This window comes from Aethalodelphis obliquidens, unplaced genomic scaffold (genome assembly GCF_003676395.1).
Source record: "Aethalodelphis obliquidens isolate GAN/ISIS:26980383/991018 unplaced genomic scaffold, ASM367639v1 scaffold14, whole genome shotgun sequence".
Classification (NCBI taxonomy): Eukaryota; Metazoa; Chordata; class Mammalia; order Artiodactyla; family Delphinidae; genus Aethalodelphis; species Aethalodelphis obliquidens.
The window spans coordinates 37,279,100-37,294,585 of NW_020837958.1; the positions used below are offsets into that span (position 1 = coordinate 37,279,100).

At 47.7% G+C, this 15,486-nt stretch overlaps 2 protein-coding genes across 6 annotated transcripts in view; both read right to left on the reverse strand.

Moving 5' to 3' along the window:
- The window catches only part of PPFIBP2 (PPFIB scaffold protein 2), a 146,151-nt gene extending 143,803 nt beyond the window's left edge, over nt 1–2,348 (reverse strand). For 2 of the 4 annotated variants that reach the window (XM_027115490.1, XM_027115486.1), the window contains exon 1: nt 2,224–2,348. The gene's annotated coding sequence lies outside the window, so the exon portion shown is untranslated. The remainder of the gene's footprint in view (nt 1–2,223) is intronic. The other 2 variants (XM_027115491.1, XM_027115485.1) reach the window with 1 other exon arrangement.
- A 3,566-nt stretch (nt 2,349–5,914) lies between these two features.
- Nucleotides 5,915–15,486, reverse strand: part of LOC113625047 (synaptotagmin-9) — a 231,055-nt gene continuing 221,483 nt past the window's right edge. For both annotated transcript variants that reach the window (XM_027115496.1, XM_027115499.1), the window contains one exon: nt 5,915–7,178. In XM_027115496.1, coding sequence (XP_026971297.1) covers nt 6,388–7,178 — 791 coding nt within the window. In that variant the 3' untranslated portion in view covers nt 5,915–6,387. The remainder of the gene's footprint in view (nt 7,179–15,486) is intronic.

Genomic DNA, 15,486 nt, shown 5'->3' on the forward strand with positions numbered 1-15,486 from the left:
CCAGGTTTGCAAACTACTGTTCTCATCCTAGTTATCGATAGTGAAGGGGCTGCAACCACGGAGGACTTGTAAGAAATGTAGAATGTCAGGTCCCATCTCTGACCTAGGAATAACAATTTGCATCTGAAAAAGATCCCCAGGTGACTCTTAAGCTTGTTAAAGGTTGAAAAGCACTGCTACAAAGTGTTGCTTGACCATTCATTTCACAAATATTTACTGGATTTTCTCTGGGCTGGAGGTTGGGAGGTTGGGAGGTTGAGAGGGTCAAGGGCCAAGGTCCCCGACTTTAAACGCACAGAACCATCAGCCAATCTCCTGCTTAAAACCCATTATTGGTTCTCCTGCTTTCAAAGCCCAAACTTCTCCACCTGGCCTTCATGGCCCACTGGGAATAGGTCTCTTCCTTGTCACCAGCTTTATTGTTTATCGTTCGTCATAGGAGCCAAGCTGGGCCACTTGCCACCTCGCATGGCTACAAAGTGCTTGCCTGCCTATGTAGCTCTCGCAGCCCAGGTCACGCTCTGCTCACCTCTGCCTGGAGAAACCCACAAGAAATTCTTCGAGGTCCATCACACACATGTCACCCCTTCCGTGAAATTATTCCAGATTTTCCGCACTCAGATGAAAGACAAATTCCCACAACTCTTTGCTCTTACCTCCTTCATAGCATTCATCTCATTCTACTTAGTCTTAAAGTCAGGGCAACCGCCATAGCTACCCCAGTAAAGAGACTATGATGCTGGGGACTTCCCTGGTGGCGCAGTGGTTAAGAATCTGCCTGCCAATGCAGGGAACACGGGTTTGAACCCTGGTCCGGGAAGACCCCACATGCCATGGAGCAACTAAGACCGTGTGCCACAACTACGGAGCCCACATGCCATAACTACTGAAGCCTGAGAGCCTAGAGCCCATGCTCTGCAACAAGAGACGCCACCGCAGTGAGAAGCCTGCGTGCTGCAAAGAGGAGTAGACCCTGCTCACCGCAACTAGAGAAAGCCAGCATGCAGCAACGAAGACCCAATGCAGCCAAAAATTAATTAATTTTTTTAAAAAAAGGAGACTATGATGCTCAGTTTGTCTCCACAGTAGCAATAAGCTAATAACCGGCACATCACCGAATCTCGAAGTAATAATAACAATAATGTATTAAATAAAATTATGGATGAATGCAGTAAGTGAAAAGTTCACCAGTCTCCCTGCTCTCCCACTTCAAAGTCGTTTATATATGAATTTAAGCAGATTACAAACAGGCTGCCTCTCAAGCCCCAAGGAGAAATAATCTCTAAATCAAATATTTTGTGTTTTTCATATGACACAAATAATCATCAAAGACAATATGCTGAAGATGAATTTTGTGTACAGCCAACTACCTTTGTTGGGCATTCAACTTCACAGAATGCAACACAAAATTTGTATTATAATCGATTAAGGAACTGGGAGAGGAAGGAGAGAGACAGGAAGTAAACCAAAATATGGAAAGGGAGACGGATCTATACCAAATATCCAGCTGCTCTAAAAGTAAAAATATAATACGCTGGATCTGTTTTGTAAGCGGATTAAATGCTGGCCAGAACGCCCGTTTTGATCTTAAGCAAACTTCGGAAGTTCTGGTCTTTAAATATATAATCTTATTTTCAACTGAGGAACAACTGCAGGTCTGGAGTCAGGATGTCATGAGGGAGAGAAGCCCACTTTCAAACAGAACTATCCCATCTTGCCGTCTACTGGGACGCAGTGGCTTGAGATTTGGAAAAGCATGTTGCATTTTTGCAATTACAGTATATAGCTGGTTTCAGCTAAGGCGTTGCAGCTGAACACACGCTCTGCGGAACACCCATTTGCTCGAGCAAATAGACCGTGAGCTTCCCTACCACCTTGGGCTCTCTCTCCAGACTGGGCCGCTGCTCCAGTTGACTTAGCAGAGCTCTGACATACTACATAGAACTGAGGTGACCTGCCACCTTGCGCATCTCCAGGGCCATCCGGGCACCTGTAGGGGCGCGGACTGTCCGTAGACCCCGGACAGGACTGGGTGGAGATTCGGAGCAAATCCACAGGAGTTATACCCTCCTCCCAGTCTTCTGGCCAGAGAAGGGGAGGAGGGTCCCCGCCCTCGCGCCTGGGACACACTCCAGTGCTCTCAGTTCCTCAGGCAATGCCCCTACGCGGGCTCGCAGTCCCGACCGCGCAGAGGGCCTGGGGGTGTGGGGAGAACCCACTGACCTGGGTACGGGGATCCTCTCCGGGCAGCTCAGGTGTGCGGGCGTTTCCCGTGTCCCTCCCACCTCCGAACATGAGAGCCGAGAACCGAGCTCTAGGCCACCGACCCACCGACCAACTAACCGACCAACCAGCGGACCGACCGGCAGCGGCCGGGTCTGGAGCCCACGTGACGGGGGCGGGGACCCGCGGGAGGCTCGTCCCGCAGCGCCCGCTTCCCCACCGCCCCACCTTCCCCCGGGACCGCCCCTCTGCCACGCCCCCTCCCTCTTGGTTCCTTGGCTGCCCGCAGAGACCCATCCGCCGAGGGTTCTGGCTCCGCAGGGACCGGCCTCATCAACCCGGCGCCTTCGAACCTGCTTAGCCCCCGCCCATCCCGCCCCAGCTCCGGCGCCGCCCCCTAGGCCGAGCTTACCGTTCCCCCCCCCCAAGCCCCGCCTCTCTCAGGAGGCCACGTCCCTCCCTGGAGCCCCGCTCCGCTCTTGGTCACCTCCCCCCTCCAGCACCCTTCCGGCCCCGGGGAGTCGCCCGGCGGTTCTCAGCTCCCTGTCCCCGGGCTTGTCCAGCCCTTCAGCACCGCTCCTTGGCCGTAGGGAATGAAAGAGAAAAGCAGAAAGGGAACTTGTGTCGAGAATCGCGAAGAGACAGAAGCCATAGAAAAAACGTTTTAGAGGCGCTCCCAGCGCAGCAACCTTTTGGGTGTGCGGACTATCTGGGCCCCTGGGATCGCGTTCAAATTGAGGTTGGCCTGACAGCAGCCTCATTTCTTGTCTACGAGCGCCCCCAGTTCGGAAGACTGAGTTACCCTAGGGTCTGGCCGCACTTGAACCCCGCAACCTGGGATGGAGGTCCCTCTAGTGGTTGGCGCCAGTCACTGACACCCATTCTTGTGAACAGCTGGGGACAAGCAGCGCTGCCCTGTGCCCAGCGCTTAGACGAGGTTCCACAGGCGCAAGAAAAGCTTTGGCGATGTCTGACCACAGGAATGGATTGTAGTATCGGGGCAGCACGGGACCCTGGGGACCTAGTCCAGTGCCTGCCCCCAGTGTAGGGCCTGAATCCCCTTTGGTTGTACTGCTAGGTTGTTGCCCTACCTGGATCTCCAAGAATTGGTTGCTCAGTTCGGTTGATGAAAATCCCTGTGGGCCTCAGATGGCATCACACCAGGGACTCTGGCATAGTCCCCAGCTCAGGCAGGAGTCACTACTGCTCTAACCTCAATTTTTATCCACAAGTCTACAGGCTGGAGTGTTGACAAACTCCTCAAGACACATATTTTTTCACACTCTCCTGGTGGTCTGAAATTACCAGTGTGCCCAGAAGGCTTGTACATGTGAACAAAACTTAAGCCACCCTGGCAAATAGGAGACTCTGGTCACTGCAGGAACCTGGCCAGATGCAGGCCAAGGGCAAAGCCAGCAGACGAAGGCTGGGGCCCACAAGAGTTGTATTACAACAGGACACTCTTCAGTTCTCTTTCACTTCCTTAAAATAGTAGCACAGAGGCTTTGTAGAGAAGGCTGCCACAGTTCACACGAGTTCATGGGTGTTTCCAAATCCCACATGTTATTGCCCTCGTGGACCCACAGTCCCCAGAAAATGCTAGTCTGTTCTTTAGAACTATACAATTACTTTTTAAAACTCACTTTTAAAAAATGGCGTAAGTCACAGACATTGAAAACAAACTTATGGTTACTGAAAGGGAAAGGGGGGTGAGGGATAAAGTAGGAGTTTGGGATTAGCAGATACACACAACTCTATATAAAACAGATAAACAACAAGGATCTACTGTATAGCACAGGGAACTATATTCAATATCTTATAATAACGTATAATAAAAAAATCTGAAAAAGAATATATATACGCATATATAAATGCATCACTTTGCTGTACACCTGCAACTAACACAACATTGTAAATCAACTATACCTCAATTTTTTAAAAATGGTGCAAGTCACTGGCTTTCCAGCTTATTCATACTTCGGAACCACTTTAGGGAAGGGGGCTTGAAAGTTATAGTCCTGTCTGGTCCCACCTCCAGAGGCTCTGACTGAATGGTCTGGGGGTATGGCCTGGCATCAGGATTTTTAAAAGCTCCTCAGGTGATTTAAGAACCACTGGTCTAGGTCTTAGGAACTTCAATCCTCACTAAAATCCAAGAAGAGAGCCAGAGCTGAAAAGTTCATCTGAAAGAAGCCCAAGAAGTATTTGAGGGCCTGCATGTCCGGCCCTGGCTCCCAGGAAGCAAAGTGGCCCGTTAACAGGGGCTTCCTGGAGAAAATGTCTTGACCTGAAGAAGTGATTCTAGCTGCAGGAATTTAAGGCACCAGAGTGGGTTGGTTGTTAGTGGCAGGTGTGCCCTGCAAACTGTCAAAGCAAAGCGTATCACAGATGAAAGGCAGATAGCAAGCACATTACAGGCAGCCTCTGTGTGCCTCCAGAGGAACTGTGTGTGCATGACTTACACATAATTCCACTCCAAGATAATTCCCCTGCTACCCTCCTCTGTGAGGCAGCCCGCATTCCTTTTCCCTGTGAAATAGGTAATGTTATTTTACCCATGGGGCAGCTAATGTCCCCAAACCCACGGAGTGGGTAATATCACCACGTTTAATTACTCATACCTGCCTCATTCCACAACAGATTTGGGCTCTCTGTAAAACTCTGTTAGAACTGTGGGTAACTGCACTGTGTCCGTGGAGTGAATAATTCCATTCTGCCAAAGCTTTTACTCAAATGCTATGGGGGAAAAAAAACAAAAAACCTCTCTTCACTACCTATGGTCTCAGCCTGGGCTTGGCAGAGGAGGGGAAACAGCTGCAAACACACAGAGCAAACCCTCTCATGTGACCAGCCTGGAAAGACAGAGGCCTCAGCACATGACACAGACAGGCACCACAGCCTGCACTTGTGACCCAAACCAGGCTGCAGTGGACAAACGCGTGGGAAAGAGCTTGAAGAAGCCCCTCTGGATGGGCACAGCTGCCCTCTGTCCCCTGTGCCACAAGGCACTCCTGCTGTGGCAGGGAGTCCCCTGCCTGCTATCTGGCTTCCATCCAGATTCCAGAATATTTACCGAGGGCCTCAGTGTGTTGGGGATTGTTCACAGTAAACCCAAGCACAGGCAGCACCCCCAGAAACACTTATGCGGAGGGCATGGAGGCAGATAGAGCCCGATGAGGTTTAGTTGCTCAGTGTCAGTTTTATTGTATTTCAAGCAAGATGAGAAAAGCGAGGGAAGGAAAGGCAAGATAAGAACAGAGGTGGGGTCCTCACCCTTAGGCTGGTTTTCTAGCGGAAGTAGCTTTTGAAAGGCCTATAGGAGGGTCTTGTGTGGACATACAACTAGCTAAAGGGGCGAACCATTATTTTTAGGCTGAGATGATTAACGTATTGCTGAGAGAAGGCTGGGCGAACAAACATATATATTTGAGGCTTCCTTGGACAACGGAAAGATTATGGGGTTTGCAGTATTTTCTAGCTCTTTCATTTTGTAGCTTTGGTACTTTGAATGGCTCACCTGAACCCTCCTCCTCTATAAAGACTTGTCCTGACTATCTCATAAGGGTGAGATGACTTGTAACATGGGTGCAGACACTTTGTAACGGGAAACTGGTATTCAAATGGTAATGTTTTCAGTTTATTATTACATCCACCTGGCTTGGTGGAGGGGCAGAACCAGGGGAAACCGAGATTAAACATCAATAAGAAATAGTACTTTATTTGGGCAGTGAATAATGGAAGAATATCAGTAGGCATTTGTGAAAGAGGAAAGAGATTTGAGCAAAGACCAGAGGGGAGAGAAGCCAGGAGTATTAGAGGGTGGCTTACATTTCTAATGGCTGGGGGGCGGGGGCGGGGAGAGTTAGAGTAAATGCTAGTAAAAGAAAAGGCTGGAAGTAAACTGGATCAGAATGTGGAAGGCCTTGAGCTCCAGGAGGTTTGGATGGGTAATGGAAGTTGTTGAAAATTCCTGAATGACAGACTCTCATCTATGCTCTTGGAAGATACTGAAGGCAGTACCATCTGGAAAAGGACGCGTGCGCATTCCCACTTCCAGCCCCTATCCCTGTGTGCGATTAGAGGGATTCTGTGTTGCAAAGGGACTGTGGCTTCCGTCTCCCGGAGAGCAGCATCCCCGGCGCTCTCCCTCGTGGCTGCAACACATCACTGCAGAGGCTGCTTTCTCTTTGTCTGGAGTTTGTAAATGATCTGGTTTCCATCATTCCAGGCATAGAGCTGCTTATCTCTAGGGTTGTAATGGATCATGGAGTGACTCCTCGACCGCCTGGGGAAGAACACGTTGGGCAGATCCTCCTCCATGACAGCGCCCAGCGGATCATAGACACAAGTGACGTGATGCGGGCCGAGGCCACCAGAGCTGTAGACCACGTAGAGGACACCACACAAGAGGAAGGAGGCTTCGGCATCCTGACTTCTGCATGGAGTGTCCCATGAGTGTTCCACTCCCAGTGTGTCGGGCTCAATTTTCGTGAGAACCAAATGGCCGTGGATGCTTGGCCCTGAGTGGATGGCCCAGAGCCCGTGCTCATCCGCAGCCAGGTCAATGTAAGTCGAGGGGGAGCGCGGGTAGGCCAGGGCTCTGCCTGCCCCTCCCGAGAGCAGCATCCGATCTTCCACAGTCCTCTTCTGCAGGTTATATTTGATGATCTCATTGGGAGTCCCTTGGCTGTGAAAAAATAGGAAACCTTTGTAGATCACTTGGCCTGTCCCCTGCCAGGAATGTGTTAGGGTCAGCTTCCGGGGGGCTGGCTTGGTGCTATCTTCCATGAATGCCCGGATGCTGGCAAATTCCCAGACAGTGTTGTTTCTGGATCCAATTAAGAGATACACTTTTGGAGAGTCTCTGACAGCATCTTTCATCCAAGAGCCATCTGTGTCCATTGTCTTCTTCACTATTTTCAGAGACTTTATGCCCATCAGCATGTTGTCACAGCCTGGCCAAACAGGAGAAAAGGGGAAGGTTACTTTATAAACGCAAGAGGTCTGCTTTTCTCACAGATTGCTTTTTTTTTTTCCTTCAGTGTCTTGAATAAAATGATCACACAGAGATCAATCATAACTGATTGTAGGATTCAATGAATCAAGGACTTTAATGAATAATTGGGTCTCTGTTAAGTGAGCTGCCGTCCAGTTATAAGCGCATTAGTCACGATAATCAAATCAGGATATAACCAACTATTTGCTGTGTCAGAGGCCCTGTTAACTCTCTAGAGCACTTGAGGTTGACACTTGAGGTTGACTGAGAATGACTAGGGTATGGAACGACCTAATTCAATTCTGTTTGCCAAGATTTTACTGGGTATCTGCCGTATACTTAGCTTACAGTACTCTTCCAGAACAGTGCTAAGTATTAAAGATATAAATTATAATATCAACCCTACACCTTGAGGAGATGACCTTCTAGTGAAGGATTCTGGTTCTTAACCCTACTAGACCATTATAAGGGTTCTACTCATGCCTTCACTCATTTATTCATGAATGTATGCGTGCCTTTAGTCAGCTGACTTTGGATACCTACAAAAAGCAAGATACTGAGCTGGGTGTTATGAGCTGGGGCTACAATGGACTGCGGTGCAATGATAAATCAGGCACGGTCCTGGCTTAACAGGTACATGACTACCTAGAATATAAAGCTTAAAATGAATTTTTTTCAAAAAGGAGGACAAAGAAGAGACATATCATGTGACACAGGAGAGAATCTGCATTTGAATTAGCCCTTGAAAGACACCTTGAAGGACATTCTGAGATGGGTGGGAAAAACTTTCCCAACAGTTAACAAAACCACACTGGGGAAAGTCCTCCAAGATTAGTGTTAGTAAAGTAGTATAGAGTTTCACCCAATACCAGCCAAATACTTTGTGTATAAAACTAGATGGATAAAACAAAGCAGTAAATTGAAACCAGCTCCGTGCCTGGAACCTTGAGGGTGGAGCTAAGGAACATGAATTTAATTCTGTAGGGAGGTAGGGAGCTACGGAAGTTTTTGAGCAAGACTGAAACATGGTCAAGGTTGTTCTATAAGATTAATTAAGCTGGCAGCCATGTGTACGATGGCTACAGGGAGAAGAGACTAAAATCAGGGAAACCAATTTGGAGGGTATTTCTATAATCCAAACAGGATGATAAAGGTCTAAACTAGGTGGAAGAAGATGAAATAAAAAGAAGGGGCCTACATTTTTCTAGCTCCTCACAGCTACTTAGACTATTACTCTCTCAGCTTCATGCAAAAACCCTTCCTTGGGACTTCCCTGGTGGTCCAGTGGTTAAGAATCCGCCTTCCAATGCAGGGGACGCGGGGTCGATCCCTAGTCGGGGAACTAAGATCCCACATGCCGTGGGGCAACTAAACCCGTGTGCCACAACCAGAGAGCCTGCGCGCTCTCTGCCACAACTAGAGAGAAGCCGGCGTGCCACAACAAAGAGCCCTCGCGCTGCAAGCAATGCCACAGCGAAGGTCCTGCATGCTGCAACTAAGACCCAACACAGCCTAATTAATTAATTTAAAAACCCCAAAAAACAAAAACCCTTCCTTCTTTGACCCTGATCCTAGATCAGTTCAAAGTTCTGCCTGCCCTTGAGAGTTGTGTGTTGGTGGAGAAAAACTCAAAATGGTGCATATTGGTGTCATTACACTAAGGGATCTCCAACCTCAGCTGAGCCCTAACTACTGTACTATACTCTCTGTGCTCAGCCCATCTTCCACATGGCACCTATCTTAAATCCTGCCTCCTGCCCCAAAACTAGCTCATCAGTGCCTCATAATAACTCCTTTGCAAAAATAAATACCATTAGATGTGAACTCCCTCCACTTCCTGTTCCTCACTTATAGACTTTTCTTCAACTCCTGCCCTTTCTACCCTCCCACACATCTTTTTTTCTTTTTAATTTATTTTTGGCTGCCTTGGGTCTTTGCTGCTGCACCCGGGCTTTCTCTAGTTGCAATGAGTGGGAGCTACTCTTTCATTGCGGTGTGCAGGCTTCTCATTGAGGTGGCTTCTCTTGTTGCGGAGCACGGGCTCTAGGCGCGTGGGCTTCAGTAGTTGTGGCACACGGGCCTCAGTACTTGTGGCTCGCGGGCTCAGTAGCTGTGGCACACGGGCTTAGTTGCTCCACAGCATATGGGATCTTCCCGGACCAGGGCTTGAACCCGTGTCCCCTGCATTGGCAGGCGGATTCTTAACCACTGCGCCACCAGGGAAGCCCCCCTCCCACACATCTTAAAAGAAGCCATGTCATTCCTCCTGTGTAAGACTAATACTTCCATCTGCACCCATCTCATCCTTTCCTGGCTTCTTCTAGATTTCCTCCATGAATGATCCCCTTTCTATTATCTCAGATTTCTCCTTCGCTACTATTTTATTAGCTTGGAAACATCAATTCTCCCACAGTTAGGCACTCTTTTCTACTTACTTCACCCTTTCTATAATTTTATAGAACTAGACTCTCCTACAGAATAGTTTATACTCTCTGCATCCATTTCTTCACCTCCCATTCTTTCACTTCACCATAACTTCACAGAAACAACCTTTTAAAATGTGACCAGGGACTTCCTAACTGAAAACTCAGACCTTTTATCTCCGTATCTTACCTGACCTTTCCGTAGCATGGCAGTATTGATCAGTAAAGATCAAGGGGGGAGAAAATGTCTTCCCCCTTGATCTTTGTGTCACCACAGAGACAACGTCTGTGTTCATCAAATGCCGTTTCATTTCCCTCTTCCTTAGTCACACGTTAGCAGTCTCCTTTGTATGTAAGCTGCACCCATTGACCTATATCCTGTCTAACGGGATGTAGACAGAAGTGGTATAAGCCATTTCCACATGGTCCTTACATACGCTATCTTCAAGAAGACCTTAGAGTCTTGGAATTGTCATGGAGAGCAAGTTAAAGAGGGATGTGGGCCAAGATGAGATGAGAGCTGCTCATCATTTTAGGAAAAGTGGGTCATCAGTTGTAATTATGAGCTGCTTGTCGGGACTGCCCTGTTAGGGCAGTGAGCAGTGGTGAGCAGTGTCACAGAGGCAGGGAGTGGTGGCCTTACCAGAAGCATGAAGAACCTTGTGTTTCTCCCTCAAATCTGTAACACAGGTGGGAGAGCAGAGTCTTAATAAAAGCATGGGAACTCTCTGGGCCTCCCTCACTGACTGCTGTAGGGTAAGGTGGTGGAGTGACAGTTGGGTGTATAACAGTCTCTCAAGAAGAACTGAGCACGCTGAGAGTCTCCCTCAAATCCTTCTAAAACCTTTGATATCAGAAGCTAGAAGGGCCAGTGGTTGTCATTTTGTTCTTAATAAATGCATGGGTTCTCCAGGCCAACTGGAGGCCGAGTAGAGTCAGAGGACAAGAAGCAGGATGATGGGAGAGAAAGCGGACACAAGGAAGAAGGAGGCACAGCCATAGCACAGGGAACTATATCCAGTCTCCTGGGATAAACCATAATGGAAAAGAATATTAAATAAAGAATGTATATATGTGTAAAACTGAGTCACTTTGCTTTACAGCAGAGACTGGCACAACACTGTAAATCAATTATACTTCGATGAAAACAAACAAACACATAAACATGCACAGCCAGAGAAGTCCCAGAGGTTGAGGTCCGTAAGCATTTGGCAAACTGCTTGTGACTGCCAGCTGTTTGGGTAGCAATCCTACCACAGTTCCTTAATCAATTCACCACCCACAATGATCACAGCTTCTCTTCTCTCCTCAAGGGTCCCTCATACCCTCCTCACTCGCCTAGGCAGATCTTGCCTCTGATTTCACTGAGAAAACAGAAGCAATAGGAGAACAACATCATCGCTGGTGTGGATTACTGCAATAGCCTTCTACGTGGTGGCCAGACTTCTATCCTTGACCCCAGAGGCCATTCCTCACAGCAGCCGAAGCATCTTTGAAAAATTAAGTCAGATCATGTCACATGTCTGTTCAAAACTCACCAGGGGCTTCCCATCTGACTCAGAGTAAAGCTCACATCTCTGCCTTCCGGGCCATCTGGGACTGCCTGCCCACTGCTTCCCTGCCTTGTCTCCTGCAACTCCCCTACTTTGATCATTTTGTGCAGCTACACTGGTCTCCCTGCGGTTCCTCAAATTATGCCAAGCACGTTCCTGCCTCAGGAATTTGGCACATTTTGTTCCCTCTGCTCGGAACCATCTTCCTGAAGATATCTACTAGACTTCCTCCCTCGCTCCCTTTAGGTCTGCTCCCAAATGTCTTCTCCTGATCATAAAGGTCTTCTCTGACCACCCTATTAAAAATGGTGGCCCGTCCTCCAGCTCTCCATATCCCCTTTACCCTAGCTCACTGTTCTCCATAGCGCTTACTTTCTATCTGACATATTATAAATTCATCTGTTAACATATTTATGGCTCAACTCCCCTCAATAGAGTATAAACTCCACGAGGGCATGAGCTTTGCCTTATCTGTTTCATTCACTGCTGTATGTCTTGCCCCTAGGATAGCATCTGGCACACAGCAGGCCAGTATCTGCTGAATGAATGAGTTTCCAACCACCCAATCTATTAACCAGTTGCGCCCAATCCCATACTCCCTGCGTCCCTCCTGCTCTCTTTACTTTTGCAGTGGATCTCATCCCTCTCACCGAGTCAAGGACTCAGCACCAGAAATTATCTTGCCCTCTCCTGCTCAATAGTCTCTTCCTCCCAACTGGATCGTTCCCCTCTGTAAACAAGCAGGCTGTAAGATCATGCTAGAATCCAGTGTGGCCCCATTTTTCTATTCCACTTTATAACAAAACTCCTTGAGAGAGGAGGTTTCTCACCTCCAATTATCCCTTAAGCCACTCTAATCAGCTCCAGCTCTCCACAAGTCTAAGTTCCCCTGCCCCACTGCACTGGATCAGTTTTTGCCAAGGTCACCAACAACCACCATGTTGTAAAATCTAAGGGTCAGTTCTCAGTCTTCATCCTAATCAACTTCCCAGTAAGCTTTGGTTACTTGACTGCTACCTCTCCCTGAAACTCCTTCTCCTCGTGATTCTGGAACACCCCTGCTTTTGTCTGTCCTATTGTTCAGGATTGTTTTAATCTTGGAATCCATGGCTGCTTCCTTACCACCATCCATCTTTAAGTGTTCTGTCCTCAGACCTTTTCATTTCTCTACCTACGATCACTTTCCAGCTCACTTCATTCTTTCCCATGGCTCTGAAGAGCATGTAAGTTCTGAATAAGGATGAAATCCAAACTTGTACCTGGAATGACATCCTATCTGGATGTCTACTTAGCCCCAAACTCATTCATCTAGTCAGTGTTCCTCATTGGCTATCTTCAAACTTCACCTGTCCAAAGCAGAACTCTTGTTTTTATCCCCCAAACTTCCTCCCTCTTCTTCCCATTTCGAGCAAGAACCATCAATCAAATTTCTTCTCTAGTAGTCATTCTTGATTCATTTCCTTCCATCTCCCCACACTAGCAAGTTCTGGTAGTAAACTTACCTTTAACTTATGATGTTACACTTAAATTAAAATGCTCAGTATATTTATATATCCTCCTCTTCCCACTCCCTCTGCCTCCTCTTCCCCTGCACGCCGTGAACCCTCACCTTTTGCCTGGACTACTACAATGGTCCCTAATTTGTCTCTCTGATTTTACTCTTGCTTTGCTATAGAATGTTCTCCACAAAGCCGTAGGAGTGATCTGTTTAAAAACATGAATTATGTGACCAACCTGCTAACCCTTTTTTCCCACCACTCTTGGAATAAAATCCTAATTTGTCTTAAAGCGCCTACCTCGTTTGGCCCCTCCCTGTCTCTGGGACTTGATCCTCCACTTTCTCCCCAACCCTGCCCCACAATCTTGCCTCACTGTGCACTGATTACATTGGCTTTCTTGCTGTTCTGGGAGCTGTCAAGTTTGCTTCTGCCTCAGGACTCTTGCACTTGCAATTCTTTCTGCCTGGAGTGTTCTCTTCCTTGATCCTCCCATGGTCCGCTCCTACTCGTCCTTCAAAGCTCAGTTTCAATCTTATCTCCTTAAGAGACTACCTGCGACCACTGTATCTACATTTAAAATGATCTACTGCAGCATCTCTCTTGTTCTCTTTATATCACTTACCATGTTCTGTAATTATGTTACCTGTTTTACTTACTAGTGTATTGTCCTTCTCCCCCATTAGACTATAAGCTCCACAAAAGCAGGACCTTTGTCTTCCTGTTTACTGTTGTACTCTACTGCCTTACTGAGAGCTCTGTGGTTCAATAAATATCTATTGAATTAATAAGGAAAATAGGTTCATTCAAGCAGATGTTTTTCTAGGGTTTAACTGGTGCTGCACATCCAGAGTTCTGATCACAGATCTGTCTTAAGTAATAATAATTTGTAAAGCACCTTAAAGCGTTTATGATACTTTCAAATGCATTATTTCATTTAAAGATGTGGCACAACATTGTTACCAAGGAAACAGGGCAGGAGTGGGGTTGGGGAGAGCCAAGTCCTGGGAAATCAGTCCTTTCAGCAGTCATGTCATCAGTGGTTGCTCCCAAAGGCTTTGCCTGGCCCACAGCATGGCCAGGGTCAGACTTTGGGGCAAGCTATTGAAATGAGCAGGACCCTGTGGGGCTCCTGGGCACAGAAGTCTTTCTGTCTCCCCCGTTTCTTGTTTGTAGGGAATAGACTCCAGCCTCCATGACCTTCCCTGAGTTCCAAAGGCCAGATTCGAACAGCTGCTAATCAGGGAAGGGAGGGGACTCAGAGACAAGGGAGGAGCAGTCAAGAAACAATAGTGCAGCCTCGGGGCAGGGTCCTGGTTCCACCTCAAGGGATACACATAAGAGTATCTTTGAGCTCTTCTGCAGAACTAAAACCCCCAACAAATGGAAGATGTTACATTCTTCATTCAAGAGAAGGTCACAGTTTGATAACCTTGAGAAGCTCATCAGGAGACCACCTGAGGCCAGATTAAAGGAGTGCAGGCCCTGCACACACCCTGATCCTTGTCAGCAACCCCACCCTTGAACCACTGCTATAAAACTCCTCGCGTTAAGACGCACAGTTTTTCAGGGCATGAGTCCACCATGTCCCCTTCGCCTGGCAAAGCAATAAACCTATTCTTTTCTACTTCACCCAGAACTCTGTCCCCAAGATCTGATTCGGCACCGGTGTACAGCGGCCGAGTTTTTGACATCATTATGGAAATCTCTCGGCCATCATTTGCCACCATGTTACCCTACTGACCCACTTTGCCAGACTGGGGGATTGCTTCCCGGTGGCCTCTGGGTCAACTTCATTCTGGTTGGCCTGGGTTATAGAAGCCAAACCCCTAGGAAAGGCAGAGGAGCCTGGGCCAGCTGGGAACCTTAGAATAAGTTTCAAATATCTCAGCATGGCACTCAAGGTCCCTCATCTGCATTTCAGGAGCAGCTCACAGAAGGATCCCCCTCCATGCTGAGCTTTGGGGGCTATGGGCTGTGGTGCAGAAAAGAGTGGACTGCCCTGCTTACCGAGATCCATCTCTGCTAGGGCTCGGTATGCCTTTTCTCAGTCTCACCAGCCGAACCTGTCTCATGTGAATGCTCTGCTCTTCCCACGTACTCTGGTGATCACAGAGGATGAATGAACAAGGATTTAAGCTTGTATGTGATCACAGATGCATTGAATGGGAAAGAGTGGGGGTCCCAAGGGCCACAAGAGAAGCTCAGAAGCTGTTCCCTATTGAGGAACAAGCCCAAAATCTCAAGAAATGAATAAATACCTACAAATACATATAATATGCTTGGTACTGTGATAGGTACTTATTTGCATTAATTTATCTACGTCTTATAATAAGCCTAAGTGGTAGATATTTTAATCTCCATTTTCCAAGTTTTAAAAAAAAAAAAGTTTGGATAAGTTACCTGGATAGATCATCTAGCTAAGAGGGCCTCTGAGCTCATCTGAGCTGGAAGGCAGGGCCATCCAGGACACCCCCAGCCAGCCCCAGGAACATGGTGGATGGGTGTGTGCACATGGTGGGAAGGGGTGAGCCTGGGTGTGCCTAGAGAGGGAGCGATGAGGATAATGGACTCCCTGGGGCCTGTTTACAGGGTGCTAAGATATCTGTCCTGACTGGGAAGCTCTCAGGCTGCCCATCCTCCTGGGAAGAAAGTTAGCAGGCTTGCAGCCCAGCTACGAGAAACTATGGCTAAGAACAAGGCATTCAATGTCTCATCAGTGAGAAAATGTTCATTTAAAATACAGGAGAAATTAATACAAACATTCTTCTTTCTCCTTCTACTCCTCTTTTCTA